This window comes from Thunnus maccoyii, chromosome 1, assembly GCF_910596095.1.
Source record: "Thunnus maccoyii chromosome 1, fThuMac1.1, whole genome shotgun sequence".
Lineage (NCBI taxonomy): Eukaryota > Metazoa > Chordata > Actinopteri > Scombriformes > Scombridae > Thunnus > Thunnus maccoyii.
Genome location: NC_056533.1, coordinates 39601296 through 39621634, shown reverse-complemented (window position 1 = coordinate 39621634; position 20339 = coordinate 39601296). Strand labels below are relative to the sequence as shown.

At 41.8% G+C, this 20339-nt stretch overlaps 2 protein-coding genes across 6 annotated transcripts in view; one reads left to right on the top strand and one right to left on the bottom strand.

The window, feature by feature from the left end:
- Window positions 1-1230: 1230 nt before the first annotated feature.
- LOC121903495 (WD repeat-containing protein 88-like) lies at window positions 1231-15306 on the top strand. Of its 5 annotated transcripts, none has more exons than XR_006098059.1 (12): window positions 1234-1474; window positions 2787-2897; window positions 3188-3276; window positions 4043-4106; window positions 4871-5009; window positions 5084-5213; window positions 5510-5694; window positions 5787-5869; window positions 5942-6010; window positions 6959-7057; window positions 7152-7344; window positions 15220-15306. XR_006098059.1 is itself a non-coding variant. In XM_042420593.1 (12 exons), the coding sequence occupies exons 1-11, from the start codon at window positions 1343-1345 to the stop codon at window positions 7275-7277; spliced, it is 1227 nt and encodes a 408-aa protein (XP_042276527.1). In that variant the 5' UTR covers window positions 1234-1342; the 3' UTR covers window positions 7278-7299; window positions 15220-15306. The 5 variants fall into 5 exon arrangements, 3 of the variants coding, with proteins under 3 accessions (XP_042276546.1, XP_042276527.1, XP_042276537.1); XR_006098058.1 differs by lacking the exon at window positions 15220-15306 and adding an exon at window positions 11428-11979; XM_042420593.1 differs by having other exon boundaries at window positions 7152-7299.
- wdr59 (WD repeat domain 59) overlaps window positions 7424-20339 on the bottom strand; it is a 25357-nt gene continuing 12441 nt past the window's right edge. Inside the window, exons 17-27 of the mRNA XM_042420262.1 lie at window positions 19737-19841; window positions 19476-19597; window positions 18570-18723; window positions 15214-15341; window positions 14074-14155; window positions 13316-13428; window positions 11996-12137; window positions 10600-10681; window positions 10352-10472; window positions 10118-10260; window positions 7424-9994 (exon numbers count right to left, since the gene is read on the bottom strand). Of these exons, the coding sequence (XP_042276196.1) occupies window positions 9759-9994; window positions 10118-10260; window positions 10352-10472; window positions 10600-10681; window positions 11996-12137; window positions 13316-13428; window positions 14074-14155; window positions 15214-15341; window positions 18570-18723; window positions 19476-19597; window positions 19737-19841 (1428 nt within the window). The 3' untranslated portion in view covers window positions 7424-9758. The remainder of the gene's footprint in view (window positions 9995-10117; window positions 10261-10351; window positions 10473-10599; window positions 10682-11995; window positions 12138-13315; window positions 13429-14073; window positions 14156-15213; window positions 15342-18569; window positions 18724-19475; window positions 19598-19736; window positions 19842-20339) is intronic.

Here is a 20339-nt window from a genome sequence, read left to right as displayed (position 1 = left end):
TAGCAGGTGAAAAATGCACAGCACCACCTGGTTCCTTCTCTGAAGCAGCCACACTCCAGCCTGATTCCTCTCAGCTGCCATTGAGGGTATTCATTAGTCTGCCTAAATAATAATTCTCACTAAATAATAATTAAACCTTTATTTTAGCACTTTTCAAAACAAGTTACAAAGTGCTTTACATACAATTAAAAAAGACAATAAGCAAACAGTTAATAAATATTGTGATAAAATACAACAAAAAATAATAAAACAAGCAATAAAATCAATAAAAAGTCGAAGGACCGACCAGAGGCTCTCAGGTTACATTCAGGCTTGTACGAGGTCAGTTATATATTCTGGAGCTAACTGCCTCTACAAGCCTTGAAAGTGATCATTAACATTTTAAAATCCACTCTAAGACGGACTGGGAGCCGATGGAGAGAAGTTAAAACTGATGTGATGTGTTTCCTCCTGTTGGAGCTGGTGGAGTCTGGCTGCGACATTTTGAATCAGCTGAAGTTTATTGAGGTTTTGTTGTGTGAGGCACGAGGAGAGAGTATTGTTACCTTACCAGGATGAAATAAATGCATGAATTACTGTTTCTAAAAACTACCAGATTTTTGACATTTTTCTGAGTTGGATGAAATATTATTGGATAACAGAATAAATATGCTGCTGGAAGTTGAGATGGTTATCAAAGATAATACCGAGGTTTCTACAGGAGATATTCCATCTATATAATCTATATAATATTCATTTAAATATGTGAATCTGGTATCACACTTTGTACATTAGAAAATAAATTAAGAACTTAAATGAGCACAGATCAATCAGCTCTGAACTGTCCGTTCCCAAAACCTTTCTAACAAACTACAACAACGAGAAGAAGATTGTTTACTGTAAAGAGGTGTTAGAATATGTTTCAGTATTTTCAGTCTAAATGTGGTATAAATATAAATCTAAAGCAGGAACAGGAACTGATTGTTGGTTTCTTCTCATCAGTAGCATTCGTTATTATTATTAATTTTTCTTTTACACTGACTAAATAACTCATAAATATGTTTAAAGGCCTGACGAGGTCCTCTTGTTCAGAAAACTAAACTTTTTTTAGAAATTGAAAAAATATTTATTGTATATTGGAGCAGTATAAGCACAATGGAAGCTGTATCCCCTAACACCATGGAACAATGTGTATATTTACTGTATATTATGTGTGTTTGTGAAAGAAACGGTGACGTCCCACCGATCCTGAAGGCACCATCTCGCCCTGACAGCCTGTTGCTATGGTAACTGCTGCGGCGGAGAGCTAACGTCTCTTTGCTAGCTAACACCAAAAAAAAACTTTTAACCGAAAGTTTTGTAAATGGCGTCAAAAAACATCGACCCTTTATCAGTGGATGAACCGACAGGAGGTGAAGAGGAGGAAGAGGAGGAGGAGGGGGAGGAGGAGGACGAGGAGGAGGAGAGAGGAGCAGAGTGGAGCCAAGAGACTCAGGTAAAAAGTACAGGTGACGGTTAGCAGTTAGCAGTTAGCTCCGCAGCTAGCAAGGCAGCGGTGTGTTCACTGACATAAAAAAACGTTAAAGAGCCGTAAATCTGCCCTGAAAAATGTTGGTTAAATACTGAAAAAAAACAAATTTAACAGACTTTAACGTCAGACTGTCTAATCAGTGACAAAGTGAGGAGTTTTTGTCAACCTATTGAAGATTTTTTGCTTGTGTAAAAACAATTTAGCCATTAAAAGTTAATTTACTAACATTAAATGTTCAAATACAACAGTGTCTTATTGTAACAGATAGTGTCTTAAAATCGTTAAATTAACCTCAGAGAATATAATGTGGATAAATATTTCTAACTATCGTTGCTAATCTATATTCTTATGAGTTAAACTAGGTGGTAAACATTGTGAAGTCTTTGTAATCTTATATTACAGGAATATTGTATGTAATTTAGGCTTCCAAGTGTATAAAGTTTAATCGGATTACAAGTGAAACAAATTCAGTAAAAATCAAAGTTTAAGATTTGTATTATTATCTGGAAACAAAATAGCTTCATGTGTAGAGAGTAAAGGTGCTCATTATTCCACCATATATACAATATATATCATACATTTTATATATATTCTAGCCTGTTATTGTATATTTGAGGATAATATCGATATTTGAGAGTTAAGACGATCTGCAAACAATATATTAATTCATTTTTTAAATTTACACGTGACATAAACAGTTTGAAAATGATCCCTTAAATGTGTTTTTCAAAGAATAGTGACCAACAGATGTAGTGAGCAGGACATTTTATAGTGTAAGAAGAGCTTAAAAACAGTATAAAAAGTTCTGTGATGTAACTTATGTATGTGAGGAAGACGCTGTTTCTAAATGAACTGAAACATAACTGTGACATAACTGCTACTGATCAGCTCACATATACACTGACACTGATAAATTATATGAATGAAGTATAATATTCCCCTCAAAAGTACAAAAACCTCAGACATAGTCAGTTTTCACCACTAGACAGGATTATTAGATCATTTCTAATATGAATATGTATAATTATAATAATAATATTGAATTAATAGGACTGAAGCTGTAACTGAACAAGGTTTTATATTTTGCCTGATAACGGACTGAAACAATAAATCAGCTTTAACTTTAATATATTAAAATCAAATTATGTGATGTGTTAGCATGTGATGTGTTATTATGTGATGTGTTAGCATGTGATGTGTTAGCATGTGATGTGTTATTATGTGATGTGTTAGCATGTGATGTGTTAGCATGTGTAGTTTTTCACGTGTTTAACAGGTTCCAGTGAAGCTGCTGCGAGCTCACAGAGAGGCCGTCACCGCCGCTCGCCTCTGCTTCAACGACAGCTTCCTCCTCAGCTGCTCCTCAGATGCCACCGCCATCCTCTGGGTAAACACTCCTCCTGCTGTACTAACACTACCTTTATTTATTTAGAGGAGCTTTACTTTGCTCAAGGGAACGTCAGCGGTGGTCTGGGGATCAAACCGGCAACCTTCAGGTCACAAGCCTGAGATTTGTTCCTCGATGCTTCCTCTACCTCGTTCCAACCACATAAGGTTACGACTCACTTCATGAGTGTTTTGAAGAGTGAAGGCTCAGAGTGTTTGACTCTTGTTCACCAGCTGGCTGTGATGCTGACAGTAACCTGCAGTATGCATGTTGACCTTTGACCTGTGCAGGAAGTGGAGAGCTGCCGGCCGCGGAGGCTGTTTAGTGGAGTTCATGGAAAACCAGTCAGTGAGTGTGCTCTGATCCCAAACAGCAACAGGTGAGTCTCAACTCACTACTGCTCACATCCGGGAAGCTCTCTTTCACTTTTCTGTTTGATTATTTATCAGTTGAGATAATTAATGAAAAGTAGAAGAAATAGTCGGAGTGACAACGTCTGAGTCTGAGATTAGAAAAAGTCTTTCAGATATGATGAACAGCTGAGCAGCTTGAGATGTTACAGCCTTCATCACAGCTTTCCTTTAATATTACGTATGTTTTTATCAGTTTATATATGATGTATGAAAACAAACCACGAGGAAAAGAGACATGAATATTATTAAAAAGAAGAAACACAAAGAACATACGGGTCACACACTGAGTTATAAAAGAAGTGAAATACATTTGAATTGAATAGAAATACAAAAATAAAAATAAAAATAGAATTATAGAAATAGCAGAACCATCATATACAATCTCAGGTGATGTAATACACAGTCCTGTTCCACTGATCTACAGCTTACTGTGATGCACCAACAAAGGCAGAGAAGAAGAAGCCTGCAAGCTAGTAAACATGGATGTAAACAATGCAGGATTTGATACTGAATGTAAACATAAACTTTGTTTGTTTACAGACTCTACAGGAGAACTTTAAGTGAGCTCACGTACCAGCTTCAGGTTTCTGCAGCAGCCTGTTGCACGTGGAGCACGCTGCTCTTTTTGTTGTTTGTATCGCACCACTGGGTCAAATCAAACTGAGGAAAGCTGGTGTTTGTGTGTGTGTGTGTGTGTGTGTGTGTGTGTGTGTGTGTGTGTGTGTGTGTCAGGATGGTGACGGTCTCCTGGGATAAGAAGATGGTGTGTTGGGACGTGGAGACCGGACAGACTCTGGTAATTCCTCTCAGCTCTTCTTCTTCTTCTTCTTCTTCTTCTCTGACCGTTCAAGTCATCGAGTGACAATCAGGGATTCAAACCAGCAACTTTCTAGTCACCAGCTCTGCTTCTTTTCTCTTAAAGAAGCTCCCATCTGGAGTTTTCTTGTAAACAAACAAACATCCTGTTTACATTTCGTGTTTCTCACTAAACTAATTATTTGCATCTTTGAGGTCTAACGAACATGATGAAGGCTTTTCCTTCCTCATGAAACATTCTCAGAGTTGAGAGCTTGCAGTCTTCTTCTTCTTCACTTCTTTTCTGGAACATCGTTGTGTTTCATGGTGCGTTACAGCCGCCTGTAGATCAGTGGAATAATGTGAAACCATTGGCGGGAATGTTAATCACACGTGTGCACGAGAGCCAACAGAATAATAATAATAATATCTCACTCATAATAACATCGCTCCATCGCACTACTAGCACACGAAAACTCCACAGGCTGCTTTTAATAATGACATTCATTCATTTTTTCTATGAGAAATGGGAAAGAAATGTTAACTTATGTAACGTCCCCGGTGACATAATCTGCTAGAATTAGTTTGTGTGAAAGAAAAGTTCATTAGTTTTCATTCTGACACTCAAACTATCTGAAAACATCAGCTCGGACTCTGGAACTGTGGACTAAATGATTGATACATTAATTAGTGTCTTTCCTGTCCTGACAGTGAATGTTTGACTGTAGATAAACAGAGATACTGATGACGATGCTTGTTGTGCAGTGGACGTCGAGGCAGGCCGGCCTGCTCACCTCCTGCAGCGTCTCAGCTGACGGCCGGCTGGTCGTTTGTGCTGCAGATCCACAGAACGGCGTGAACGTCAGCGATGCCGCCAGCGGACAGACGCTGCACCACGTCAGCGGTACGAGCGAGCGTCAGGATGATCGTCTCCGTAGGTCAGTCAGTCAGTGAAGGTGCGTTTGTTTTCTCTCTCAGATCACCACCGCTCCACCGTCACACGGTGCCGGTTCGACCCTCAGAGCCAGCGTGTCGCCACGGTGTCTGCAGACCGCGGCATCAAACTGTGGGACCTGCTCGCCCTCAAAACCACCGTGTCCATCGACAGGTGACGACACACTTTCACTCATTTATTTATGACTCTACCAGCTCTTTCTGCTCTGGTTTGAGTTTGTGTCTGCTGCTCTCATTGCTTTTTGCTCCACATGATGATGATGATGATGATGATGATGATGGTGTACACCTGCCTCTTTGACTTTATATAATATAAGAACAGTTGAAATAATAACAATAAACTTTATTTATATGGCATTTGCTTTATGTCGGGTGGCTGCTGTAGCATTTTAATTTTCCTTTGGGATAAATAAAGTATCTGTCTATCGTCGTCTCCTGTCTCACTCTCAGTAACCACGGCAACGTCGTCTCCGACTGCTGCTTCACCAACAACGGGCACTTCCTGTGCACGGCCTCGTGGGATAAAACGTTGAAGCTGTGGGACCTGCAGACAGGGGGGTTCCGATCTCACGGCGGGACGACGCTGCAGAGAGGCCATGAAGGCAGCGTGAGCTCCTGCTGCTTCTCTGCTGACGGTGAGACCTCCGAGCGAGGCAGCGACTCCACCGGGGGGACAAAACAAAACGTGAGCTTCTTCTTCATGTCCTTCTTCCTGTCGTCTCCTCAGCAAACCTGCTGGTGTCCGGCTCCTATGACAAGACTGTTGCACTCTGGGATACGTCCTCCCTCTGCCAGACTCTCATCCTGAAGGTGATTCGACTGATTGAACTGTTTTAAGTCTTCTTTGAAAGCTCTGCTCATGTTGTTTCCTCTTTGTCGCAGGGCCACAGTGATTGGGTGACAGATGTGTCGATCAGCGCTGACAGGACGTTGGTGTCCTCGTCCTCTAAGGTAGCGGCCGTCTCTGTCCGCAACGTTTTTCCATCATCAGCTCCATCGCTGCCACATTAAGCTGAACTGATGTGAACCTTCTGAACCAACCAGCAGTCCCAGTGTTCAGTGTTATTCATGTAGTGGAGTGGAGTAGTGAACAACCAGTGTGATTGGCTCTCGCTCTGCTTTAGAGGACTTTTGTATAAAGTTGAAGCTTTCTCATCTTTCCTCTGTAGTGAAGCTGAACGCCTGCTGAGTCTCTGTAGCTCAGACTCACAGTGAACAGCAGCCGTCCCCGCTTCACAGTCTAAATGTATGAACAGGCTGCTACACTTTTAGTCATGTTAGCAGCTTTGATAGGTAACGTCTCATCAGAACTTCTCAGACTTGTACATTTGGGAACCGGCATGATTTTCAGGGTCCTTCAGTGAGTCTAGCAGCTCTAAAACTGGACCTGTCTGTCTCTAGGACTGTTGGCTCGTTCTATGGGTAGATAATACTTTCTAAGAGGACACTATTAAAGTTGGAAATACTCTCCATATTCTGTGTGCTCGGAGCCCTGCCATTGGGTCATTTGCTCTCCTGGTTGTAGGTGTGTTTATATCAGGTGTCACATGTGGACACATTTGAAACTGTGCTGATCTGTTTAACTTTGTTCTTGATTTAAAGGAACCCTGAAATGAAGGCAGCTTTTCTTTGTTCCTTTTATAAATCTGTAAATAAGCAAAACAAAGGAAAACTTGTCTGGATTTCCCAAACACTCGTTCATGCCTTTAGGAGAATCTTTAAAATGACTCTGCTTTCATTTAAACATGCTTTTTCCTGCAGTAGAATCAGTGAAGTGAAAGTTAAATCTGGATGCTGGTAACACAGCTGGAATCTCACAGACAGATGTGGTAACTCTGCTCCTGTGGTGCGTTTATGAGCTGGAGAGCTGAGAGTTGAGGGTCCGCTCTGTCTCCGCAGGACGGGACTGTCAGGTTATGGAACATCGAGAACATGGAGGAGATCCCAGAAGTCATGGAGAAGAGGAGGACTGAAGGAACAGGAGTTCACATCCTCAAGGTCAGAGTCAGTGAAAACAGTCCCTCCATCGTTTGTTTTGTATGTTTCATTAACTGTGAACTTTACTTTCATCATGTTAAATGACTGTTTGCAGTGTGAGGAGTGTGGAAAACCGTTTCCTGTGTCCAGACTGCAGACCTCAGAGCTGCTGACTCAGTGCGTCTTCTGTCGACTCAGATTACCTCCCAGATACCGACCACAGCCTCCACCTCTCATCTAACTGCCCGTCCAGGAGGTCAGAGGTCAGCCTCACAGCTGGATTCAACCTGTTGCTCTTCAGCAGGGCGGTGAGGAGGAGGAGGAGGAGAACCTGAGGAACATAGAATCTTTATTTATTTTAAAGATGAACTGCAGTGATTTTCTACCTCAGCGTGTTTCCAGGTGTTTCCTGTAAGTAGTATAAAACCTTTTAATGATGTCACTGATGATGTCACATGAGTCAGCGGCGGTTACAGCTGAAGACTACAAGTTAAAAACTAAATAAATCTGTAGGTGTGGAGTTAGAGAAAGACGTGAGGTTATCAGACGTCTGCAGCTCCTCATCTCTGCTGGAGGCTAACAGCTCCATTAGCCGCTACTAGCATCACACACCACAATCCCCAGGTGCATTGTGGGTAATGTAGGCAGCAGGTTTAGACAAGGAAGAGGAATGTGTGTAATAAAAAACACGATGGATGCGTTCCAACACCTGTACTATCATACTACTCAGTAAGCCAGATAAAGATTTAGTACGTCACAAAACATCATGTGTCAAAAGCACCAGGACGTCCTGCTGCAGCCAGTCGCATGTTGCAGTGTGTAAGTCAGCATGCTTTACTGGCGTCACATCGACGGTGCCACAGAGAGAGTGGACGCATGACAGCGCATTGACAGATGAAGTATTATGTCCCAGTTGTCTGCAGACGACATGCAACAGTACAGTTTGTGACGGCAGCTGCAGTTCGTACTCAAAGTATAAAGATTCGGAACGCAGCAGATATTTCTGGTTCTGATTTTCATCCTGTGTTTTCAGTCCCTTCCTCTCATTTCCTGGACAGATGTTTCACACTAAAAGCTTTTAATCACAAAGAGCAGCCTTTCAAGGTAGGCTTTTAATGTGAAACATCAGCAGGAAGTGTTGAGTTTCATTGACAGTAAAATAGTAGCAACTGGGAATAATGAATGATCATATGACTCTGCTGTGTAAATATACATTATACTGAATTCACTGTCAGTAATCAGCCCTCAAATCTTTACTACATGTATATTTGTATAAATGACTCTTAGTCTGAATTGAGTCAAACATACTTTTATTATTATTTTACATACAGTACATTTGTAAACAGTCTTCATTTTCTACACAGAGAAAATATTCATAAAGTTTCTTCTAAACACAGACGTGTGATGTCGTCTGTGAATATGAAGCAACAGGTCCAGAAAGAAGCTTCTTGAACGTCTCAGCTGACGCCGTCGCGGCGTCAGACCGAAGGTTTGGTGGCGTTCACCGTTTTACTGCAGACGTGATCAGCAGCGAGCCAGAAAAACATCAGAGAAACTTAAAATAAAGAGCAGAAGAAGATAAAAGATGAGTGAACCTCAGCACTGGTGACGTCTTTGTTAAGATGATTGACAGGTGATGGTGGGCGTGGCTAACTACACCTGTCCTGCCTGAAAGACAAAAAGTTTCAGAGCTTAACGTGTGTTTTAATTAACGATCAGACATCATGTGTGTCCTGTGTGTGACGCTGGAGGAAAAGCTTCATCCTGTGACGAGTCTGAATATGTTTTCATGGAGCGTCGCAGCTTTGATGGAGAAAAAAAGAAGAAATTCATGAGTTTAAATTAATAAACTGCTCTCAAATGATTTATTAGTGTGCACAAATTAATAGAAAATATTTTATTATGTTTTAAAATATGTTTAAGGGATGTTAAAGAGTTCAAAAGGTCAAATCTGAAGTCTATCAAAACAACAAGCTGCTCATTTAGATCAGATTTCACGTCCTGACGACCGTCACTGTTTATTTTTCACTGTATTAACAGAAACTCAGTGACGTTACTGCAGCAGCAGGAACTGAAGCTCAGGTTGTTGTTTCTACTCCGGTTAGTTAGGAAGCAGCACTCAGACAGTTAGCAGCTAAACTCATTCCTTCATATTAATATTGTTGGTTATTACATTCATTATGTTCTTTTCAAATCAAATAAACAGTGTCGGTCTAAATGAGCTGCGAGGATTTAAAGCAGTTTAGTTTGGATGGAGATACGTTGACATCTGATTTAACATGTTATAGTAACTTAACAGCCCCTCCAGTAGTTTAACGTCTCATCTGGCAGCAGTGATGTCGACGTGCACTCCAGCATGAGTCAGTACACTGTGACATCATCACTGTCGGCTGCAACAGACTCACTTCTGATGATCACACTCATCAGTGATGCCAGAGAAACACTGCTGTCAATATCATTTCTAACATTATTCTGTTAATCTGTGCACACAAATGACTTTTCATTCTCTCTGCGTGACTCCTGCCGGCTCTGTAAGATTGAATGTGTCTTGTTAGAGACACTAGAGGAAAGGTTATAAAAGGAGCGTCCTCTGGAGACCATGAATATCCATCAGACTGCCAAAGTGTTGGACGGACTAACGTCTCCATCTCGAGGTCTCTGCAGACTCCTCTGTGATCACTGGCTGCCTCTCTCAGGACCGCGTCGACGTCTGTCTGATGGATCAGAAGGTGCTCTGCAGCAGACAGTGGCAGCCGCAGCCGGCCGGACACTCGTCCTGGCGGCGGAACCAGTCCATCATGTGACTGGTGTGTCCTCCGTGACCGCAGCTCAGGCAGAAGTTGGAGGAACCTCGTACGGCCACGTGACAGATGGCGCACTGGAAGGTCAGACGCTTGCAGACGGCGCACTGCGTACCTCGAGCCTGACTGCGACAGTGGCAGCAGTACACGCCGAACTCTGCGGAGAGAAAACACAGAGAAGAAGAGTTCATGAGAGGAAACAGCTGCACCTTTAAAAAATATTCTATAGTCTCCACAACAAACGTTAGAATAACGTTAGAGTAACGTTAGAGTAACGTACCGATGCCTTTGTGCGGTTCGGGAGGGCAGGACGCGAACTTGAGCACGTCGGCTCTCTTCTCCCTCAGACCCCAGCGATGAAGGATTTCACCGTAACACTTCTTGAAGTCGTCAAACTGCAGCGTGTTTGCGGGGTCCAGCAGTCTGCAAGGCACAGACAGGAAATGACATCAGCGTGACATCACAGCCCCGATGATGACGACACCACCACCGGCCTCTTTTAAAGCTACGTCACCTCTTGTTCATGTCGTGCTGCTCTCGCTCTCGTTCCCGCGGGTCTGTGTAACCCTGGTTACCATAGCGATAGTCGTCAGGAGAGGATTCACCCCAGGGGTTGGCGTGCTCAGAGTCTCGACCTGCAAATAATAATAATAATAAAATAATAATAATAATCTGTCTGGTTGGAGGAGAATGTAAACAACCTTAACGGTGATCTGACAGTAATACGGCGGTCAGCCTGCGTGTGGCGCCGCGGCGTCTCACCGGTGTTCCAGTTGGTTGTGGTGATGGAGTCTGAGGTGCTGGAGCAGGAGCCCGAGGTGACGGAGCTGGACGTGTAGCTGGGCTGAGACGACACACATCACATCAACTTACATTACACACAAGCGTAAAGTCCTGCTAGCGTCCTCTAGAGGCTGCGGCGTTCATTACAGACACAGCGTGAAAACACAACATCTGGATTATTTAAAGATCCTTAAACTACACATTATTAGTTAGATTCTTATTTTAAATTCTTTTTCTGCTCAAAATCAGCTTATTTGGATCTGCTGGCTGCTAGATACTGAAATATTATAACATTCAACTTCAGCATAGTTCTAGTTTATAGTGTATATTTATAGTGTATATTTATAGTGTATATTTATAGTGTATACAGTATTTATTGTATATTATTTATTAGTGTTTCAAAGTTCAGAGGAGGAATTACTGATTAAATATTCAGTCTGATTCAACAGCTTTTCAAATTAAGCTAACTGGTCATTTCAATTTGTAGTTTTTTAAAATTAGTTATTGTAGCTTTGTTGTTTTTATCAAATTTTATTATTATTAGTATATTTGTCAGGGACGATGCAAAAACCATTATAACAGGTTAAAATAACATGAAACAGATGTTTTGTATAGAGGATTTATAGCTGAGGCTGATTTGCGACGCCTGTCCCTGGTTAAGCTTTTCTACTTAAAATCGTCAGAACATATCACCACCAGAAATACATCATAATAAATAGTGACATTCTCAATAACAACAGTATTTACATATATTTTCTCTCGCTAGCAAAGCAAAAAAACTGGTGAATAAAACTTGTTTTTCTTTAGCGACCTGCTGCAACAAACAGGAAGAGCGAAGGACGTCCGTCACCGTGTGTCCGTTTATCTCTGTGGGGATTCACGGTGTGACGTCGTTGAACAGACGGGAAAACATGACGGCAGAGAACACACAACAGAAACACTTCAGTTGTGTTCGGACGCATCAAATAGTTTGTTTCAAGCAAACTTTGACCTTCAGAGCTTCACCTGAAGTGTTCAGTTTGTCATGAGAGGAAAAATAAAGTTCATACATTCCTGCTTCCTCTAACTGCTCCCTGTATGTTTCCTCTGATCAGTATTTTTGTACTATGCTGTATTTACATAACTATATCACTATATTATACTAAAATATTAATAAGAATATGTTGAATATGTTTTAATTTAGTTAAAGCTGGATAAATAGATAATAAAAACCATTCAGCCAATAGAATACTTTCATGTTTTATCTCCTGGTCTGGTGGATATTCACACATCAGATTTGTATGTTTGTGAACCCGTGAAGAAGACGCGTCCCCTGTGACGGAGGACACGGGATGAATGAAGCTCTATGAGTAGACGTGGACGTGTCAGGACTTACGTATCGGGAGTGGTGGGGGGGGAAGCGTGACTGATGATGCCCGTACAGAGAGTAACAGTCTGGAGGCGGAGCCTGAGCTCTGAACACGCTGCACAGCATCGCCAGAGTCTGAACGTCACTCATCTGACTGTAGTGATCCAACCTGAGACACAAGAACACGAAGCTGCTTCAGCGACGGTCGAATCTAAACGTCCACATTTAACATTCAACACTTTAATGAGTCACGTCGATCAAATTCAGTCACAGAAATGACAAATCAAATCAAAATAAAGACGTTTGACTGACAGACTTTTCTATCCTGCTGCTACATCTCTCCCTACGGTGTCCTGTGAGGGACACTTATATATATTTATATGTATATTTAACGTACAGTTGTGCTCATAAGTTTAAATACCCTGGCAGAATCTGTAAGATGTGGATCATTCATAGTGTCTCTAGTTGTGACCATAAAGTTCAGTTTTGGTCTCATCACTCCAAATAACTTTGTTCCAGGAGTTTTGAGGCTTGTGTAGTTGCTGTTTGGTAGATTGTTAGCAGGATGTTTTGTGGCGTTGGCATGGTAACGGCTTTTTTCTGGCAACTTGACCGTGCGTGTTCAAGTATCTCCTTATTGTGCATCTTGAAAAACCAACATAGAACTTTCAGCTGAAGCTCTATGTGGGTTTTTCTTTGCAACTTGAACAATTTGGCAGTTGTAGCTGAAATCTTTGTTTTTCTACCTGACTGTGTGTGTTTGGTATCAACAGAACCCTTCATTTTCCACGTCTTCATCAGAGCTTCAACACTACTGATTGGCATTTTCAAATCTTTGGATGTCTTTTTATATCCTTTTCCTGGTTTATAAAGTTCAACTCCCTTTTCTACAGATAAGTACAGTCAGATAAGATAAGATAGATGGATGAAATGTGCAGAAACTCATTGACTATTTATACACAGACACTAATTACAGGTGTGAAACTTACCCTTCATATCCATTTAAACCTGTGTGTTTATTATCAGGTCAAACATTCAAAGGTATGTAAACTTTTGATCAGGACCATTTTGGTGATTTCAATTATCATTATGATGTAAAAAGGGCAAATATAATTATGTGAAAATAAATGTCGTCACCTGACTGCTATCATTAAATTAAACAAAGGTTTTCAGCATGATCAGTCATATTTTCCCAAAAATGGCCGATATCACAAAGTCTACCAGGGTATGTAAACTGACCCGATGTATCAGACCTCACACAGCTCCCTCTGGAGGCTTTATGCTACTTTTCACACAGAACATCTGGAAACAGTCTGAGACTGAAACCAGCTGCAGCTTTAAACTCACAGAGTCTCCAGCAGGTGGCGTCCAAACGGGTGTCTGGCCCACGGAGTCTCTGTGTCCGGGTCTGAATCTGGACTCAGGTCTTGACTGGTTGCTGCAGACGCCAAGGCCCACACCTACACACACACACACACATACAGACACACACACACACATACAGACACACACACACACACACACACACACATACATACACACACACACACACACACACACACATACAGACACACATACACACACACACACACATACAGACACACACACACACACTCATTAACTTGTGCTTTTCCTGCTGTTAAAGGTTCTAATGAGGGAAACATGAACATTTCCAGCTCTATATTTATATTCTGGGGCTCTACTGGAATATCTTTGCATGATTTCCAGTTAAAAACTCCTTATTGATCTTCTACTGGTCCTTTATGCAGCCCCTCAGTTCAGCCTCTGTCTGAAACAGGCCGTTTTAGCTCCTGTCTCTTTAAGGCCCCGCCTCCTGATGAGCCCACTCTGTTCTGATTGGTCAGCTTTCAGGAAGCTTCCTCCGGCTCCAGAGGCTACGTAAACAAACTATAGTAGCAGGATTTCACTTCTTTTTCTCCTTCTTTATGTTGGAGCTGAACAACCTTCGACCATATTTAACATCACAACACTTTATAAATAACAGAAAACCATAAAAGCAGAACATGTCCCCTTAAAGAAACGTGATGATTGAGTTTTATCTTCATGGGGAGGAAAGTTTAGATTTTAGAGGAAAGAATCGTTACCTTCGCTACGTCTCTGCGTCCGGCTGACAGCGCCGCCGCTGCGTTCTTCTGACACGTTTCCTGGATGTCGTTCATGTTCAGACTGAAAACAACAAACACACAAACACACCAGTTAATACTATAAACACAAACAGGAACTGACATCACGATGTAAATCATTAATTTAGTTCTCTGCTGTTTGTCGTCTTCTCGTCGTCTCGGTGTCACAGGAAGTGTCTGGCAGTCTGAACGCTTCTAAAGAACGTTTTTTCTCTTAATATCGTCTGACAGTTCGTGGTGAAGCAGCGAGTTTAGAACTACAAACAGCCTGGACGTAATCTCCGCCTGAGAAGACGAGTTCAGGGGAAAAGAGTCGTCAACTTAGAGGACGGCTGTCGAGGTCGAGGTTTGATACGGCTGCAACTGATGATTATGTTCTTTATAATATATTAATCGTTTAGTCTACAAAGTGTTAAAAAATAGTGAAAAATTTGCATTTACAGTTTCCTGGAGGCCTCGGTGACGTCTTCACCAGTTTCCGATATTTTCCACTTTCAGATATTCAGTTTTCTGTCATATGTGACCAAAAAAACAGCAGTTTGTCACATTTTAGAAGCTGGAACCAAAGAATTTTTGGCACTTTTGCTTGAAAAAAACGACTGAAACGATTATTGGATCATCAAAATAGTTGCTGATTAATATTCTGTTGATCCACTAATCGATTCATTGATTAATTGTTGCAGCTCTGAGCCTCTAACAGTGATTCATACTTCTGTTTGGAACCATTTTCTAAATTTGACCTCTAGAAACAAAGTGATGATCAAAGTTTATGATGAGATTGATTTAATTCATACTAAAGGGTCATTTCTCCCAAAAAAACATTAAAAAACATATAAAGTCTACAGTTTATTTAGGGACTATTTCTTAGTAGGTAGACAGTAGTTAAAGTGTCTCTGGTTTGTTCTGTGGATTATTTAACACAAACACTTTGTGGGAAGAGACGTTGCTGTTGAATCTTTATGTTAATTTGATTCCATTCAGCTCCACTTTTACTGAGGTGGAGACAGAAGTTTCAGTCTCATAAAACCAAAACTAACTGAGCAGAAAGATGATTTCTTGTGTTGTGAGTATCTGTAACTGTGTTTGTGTTTGTGATCTCACATGTAGCTTTCTCCCAGAACTTTGTGGACGGGCAGCAGACAGGAGATCTCCTGGATGATCACCTTCCCGGCCAGTTTGATGGGACGACTGTAGTCCGTCTCTCGCTTCGTCTTAAACCGGCGGGATTTCTGGAAGGACAAACAGACGGACGGACAGACGGACGGGACAAGGGGGGAGACAGCAGGCAAACAGGAGACAAGCACCACCTGATTAAAAGTGGTCTGGATGACAAATTACTGATAGAAACTGTTCACGCTGCGAGACGAGCAGGACCAGAGAGTTTCAGCTGCGTCTCCTTTTCATACAGTTGTTCTTTATAAATGTCTGAATGATCTGGACTTAAGTCCCACTAAACAGACCAAACAGTGTCCTGATGACGGCTCCACAGGAAAGGTCAGAGGTCACCAGATCTGAAGGGTTCCTCCTCTGGAGATCATGAATATCTTCAGTAAATTTGGCCAATAAAAATTTGTGAAATCTCTAAATGTTTATTATTTTATTATCTGAGTGGAGCTGAAAGGACGAACTATCAGTCTGTTTATTGGTTTATTTATTGGTTTCTCCACCATCATAATAAACTGCAGTTCACGATGATGGAGGTTTAAACTCTGGTCCGTTCGCAGCGTGAACACACGGTTAGTTTTCCAGCTTATTAACAAACTCGTATGTAACCTGAGCAGCCAAATTACATCAAAAACAGTTTTAAAAAATGAAATAAAAACAACAAAACGCAGTGAATCTGCTCCGTCGATCACAGGAACTCACCCGAGATGTTACGTGTTAATGTTGGTGAACGTTCAGAGCCGAGATCAGACAGCAGACGGTTAGTTATTAGTTTGATCGAATCAACTTTATTTATATGTTCTGAAGTGACGCTAACGATGCTCCAATCAGAAACCAGGCTGTTGTCATGGAGACAGAAAGAAATCAAATTTGTCATCTCTAATTAATGACTTTCATCAACAGTATTAATTATCATTTATTTACTATTTTAATTGGTTTTAAATCTCTTTGATTTGTCTTTTTGTTTTAATCCTGTTATGTTTTATTGCATCATTTTGTATGAAGTATTTTATATAAATAAAGTTTTATTATTATCATTTAGTGTGCAGAAATGAACGTAACATAAATTATTTTGTTCACTGATGCATTTTTAAATTCAGAACATATAATTAAACTCGATTCGAGAGCTCTCCGTCTGTTAGTTGATGTGACTGCAGCCAATCAGAGACGAGCAACAGAAACGGGTAGAGTCCCAAAACGCCGCAACGAAGGAAAACCCAGAGAGGAAGAGGAGGAACGACGGAGAGAAAGATCCGGAGAGAGGAGGAGGAGGGAGGAGGATGGCGGTGACACTGATAAATGGAGAAGGGGGGGGGGGGGGGGGGGGGGGGGGGGGGGGGGGGGGAGCTCAGTACCGGCCAATCATGGAGGGTTTGGACAGACCAGCGGCGGGAGGCAGAGATTGGGAGCTTCTGATTGGAGGAGAATAGGAAGGAGGAGTGGCCCACAGCAGCATGGGGACAGATGATTGGCCAGAAAAAAAAAATAGCACACACAAAAAAAGTAAAAACAAATCCATGAAAGTTCAATCTGCCTGTTCGCCCAAAATCTGTATTTACTGGCAGCGCTCCACATTCCCAGGCCTCCTGAATGCCCCACCGGCTCAGTGTATTTACTGGAAATATGGACAGTGAAGGAGGACACAGTACAGTCTGAACCTGTATAATTAACGAGCTGTGTTTGTTTACTACGACCTCTCACTGCTCTTTAACTACGGAGGTTTATTAAAGACAAAAACTCAGAGGAAGCACGAGACAAATTGAAGTTGAAATCAGTCGGTGAGTCTAAACTCTGCAGAGACACGTTCATTAACGCGTTCACATTCAGTTTGAACATCTGCTGTTTCCTGCAGCTGATTGGTCAGACAGTCAGTCTGACAGGAAACACTGAGAACGATCCTGATGCTGATCAGAAGACGACTAACAGGACGATGCTTCGTTTATTTATTATTTTGTTTATTTATTTATTTTGTGCACATTAATCTGCAACAACATCAGTGTAAATGTGTCTCTTATTGTGACGGATAAAAACATTATACACAGTGAATCAAAATCAGAGATTTCTTTTGCCTTTTTAGCTTCTTTGTTTTTGTATTTTGATTTGATTCATGTCAGTTGGCTGCTGGAAATAAAGCATCTGTCTATATAAATAAAATATCCAGATATAAAACACTATAAACAGTCAAAACAATCAAAACGAGCTCATCTGAGCAGATTTTAATGATATTTTAAGTTAGATTTTAAAAGTTCTGCTCAGTTCTTTATTTCCACAGAAGAAAAAAAGCTGATTGTCCAAGTTTGCTGCATCGATATGAGACAAAAAAAACTCATTTTGTGTTCAAATCCAGTAAAGGTTTAATCTTTGATGCCAGATAATAAGTGAAGGCGTAACTGAACTGTAAATGTTCTGAAAGAGTCAAATCGAAAGACACAATTCATCTGGACACTCAAACAATTAATAAATTATTGATTATTAACAGTAAATCAACTGAAAACTATTAAAATAACTTATTATGTTTAAACATGTTTTATATGTTTTTATCAATGTTTGTGTTTCTATTTTGCACATTGAGCCGGTAAACATTGAGGAGTCTTTAATGACACTAAAGTCTACTCTGAAATTTGAATTTAATATTTTAAAGTAATTCATCAAAAACAAAAAGTCAAACGTTTAATGTTCTCTGTTCCGTATCATTATCAGCTGAGTCCCTTTAAAGGTCCAGTCTGCAGGATTTAGTGGCATCTAGTGGTGAAGCTGCAGGTTGCAACCAACTGAATCCATTTCTGCCAGTAAATCCCAATAAATCCTACACACTGGTCTGAATAACAAATACAACCAGACACCAGAAAGCTCCAGAAACTTGATTTTCTAAATTAAAAATAACAATAAAAGAAAAATCATTAATTAGTAATGAAAATAATCGTTGGTTACAGCCCGACTTATTTAAATGTGTCCGTTTGCTCTCATTTACCGACTGATTAGAGGTCAGATTAGTTTTTTGCTCAGTAGTTTTGTCTTTAATGAACTTCCATAAAGTTCAGAGAGACTCTGACAGCGACGCTCAGTCTGTAACATTTCTCTGTTCCAGTTAAACATCTCAAATATCAAAAAACAGAAACTGAAGTGACGCCACAGAACAGTGATTATCTCCACCTATACAGTAAGTGCGTGCGTGTGCGTGTGCATGTGTGTGTGTGTGCGTGCGTGCGTGCGTGTGTGTGTGTGTGTGTGTGTGTGTGTGTGTGTGTGTGTGTGTCTGTGTGTGTGTGTGTGTGCGTGTGTGTGTGTCTCACCCGTTCTTTATAGTAGAAGGAGGAGATGGAGACGGTGTCTTTGTCGGAGCGAGTCGGGCTGCCGCTGTACAGCCGCAGAGTGCTCTGAGACTCTGAACGCATCTTCATGGGAGTCAACACTCCGGTGTGATAGGCCGACAGAGCCGACAGGGACCTGAACACACACACACACACACACACACACACACACACATTAAAGGAACAATCCTCTTGTTCTCCATCGTCTCCAGAGTCAGATGTTCAGACAGATCTCAGTTTCATCTCTGTGTCCAGGACGTGTTAGCCTAGCTTAGCACAAAGACTGGAAGCAGAGGGAAACTGTTAGCCTAGCTTAGCACAAAGACTGGAAGCAGAGGGAAACTGTTAGCCTAGCTTAGCACAAAGACTGGAAGCAGAGGGACACTGTTAGCCTAGCTTAGCACAATGACTGGAAGCAGAGGGACACTGTTAGCCTAGCTTAGCACAAAGACTGGAAGCAGAGGGACACTGTTAGCCTAGCTTAGCACAAAGACTGGAAGCAGAGGGACACTGTTAGCCTAGCTTAGCACAAAGACTGGAAGCGGAGGGACACTGTTAGCCTAGCTTAGCACAATGACTGGAAGCAGAGGGAAACTGTTAGCCTAGCTTAGCACAAAGACTGGAAGCAGAGGGACACTGTTAGCCTAGCTTAGCACAAGTCTGCAAGCGGAGGGACACTGTTAGCCTAGCTTAGCACAAAGACTGGAAGCGGAGGGACACTGTTAGCCTAGCTTAGCACAAAGACTGGAAGCGGAGGGACACTGTTAGCCTAGCTTAGCACAAAGACTGGAAGCAAAGCCGCCGACACATCATGTCAACATGTGTTCTTGGTTTATTGTGTGTGGACTCGGGGAAACTGAGCGTCATTAAACCTCTCAGGTGTGTTACCTGGGGGTGGGCTCGGTGGGCGGGACAGAGCGGTGCATGGTGATTGGTCGGGTGAAGTAAACCAGACAGCCGGTGCCACAGAAACGAGCTCCGGAGGTCCGAGGGAACGGGATGTTAGCATCCTGAAAATTAAAAAAACAAAAGAAAACGTCGTTTACATCATCAGTCCGTCATGTTCAACACGCCAGCAGCTTTATGACTCCATCCTGCTGCTGTGAGCGTAGAGATCCGTCTCCTTCTGCAGCAGAGCTGAACCGTTACCTGATAGGAGCCGTAGGTGTTGGTGACCCGAGGGAACGCCTGCAGGGCCGGAGTGACGGGGTTGGACAGGACGAAGGGGCCGGACGCCGGACCGTCCTCCTGCGTCTGACAGAGGAGACAAAACACGTCATGAAGAGAGACGGAAAACTAAAATACTGTTGATCCGACGATAACGTAGCTAAAACACAAGCCTGCATTAACACAACTCTGACTCATCATCATCTTTTAGTTGACATGTTGAACTTGTTAGCAAACAGTTGTTTATTTCCACATCCAGCAGTTACGCAGCAACATTATCATTCATGTGGAGTCGTGTTTCTGTCCAATATTCACTCTCTTTTAGCTGTTTTTGCTCTCTACCAACTCCTGAGGGAAATATCTGGCTCTTTAGCTGCTAAATGCTCCACTATGATCACCAGCTAGTCTACAGCTAACTGTGAGCAGGTAGTGTTCAGCAGCTCTTTACAGCTTTTCCTCTGTAAACGACACTATGAGACGCTGAGAGTGAACCAGAACAGTAAAGTTGCAGCCGGACAGATAAACAATGAGCTGAAACTCACTATAAAGCTCCGTAAAGCCGAGAGGAGCTGCAGAGAGATACAG

What these genes read in the sequence shown, in the direction of transcription:
- LOC121903495 (XM_042420593.1), top strand. Translation starts at nt 1,343, where the DNA reads ATGGCGTCAAAAAACATCGACCCTTTATCAGTGGATGAACCGACAGGA. An exon ending in CTGATCCCAAACAGCAACAG is followed by an intron (nt 3,277 to 4,042) that starts GTGAGTCTCAAC and finishes TGTGTGTGTCAG; the next exon opens with GATGGTGACGGTCTCCTGGG. An exon ending in CAGGAGTTCACATCCTCAAG is followed by an intron (nt 7,058 to 7,151) that starts GTCAGAGTCAGT and finishes GACTGTTTGCAG; the next exon opens with TGTGAGGAGTGTGGAAAACC.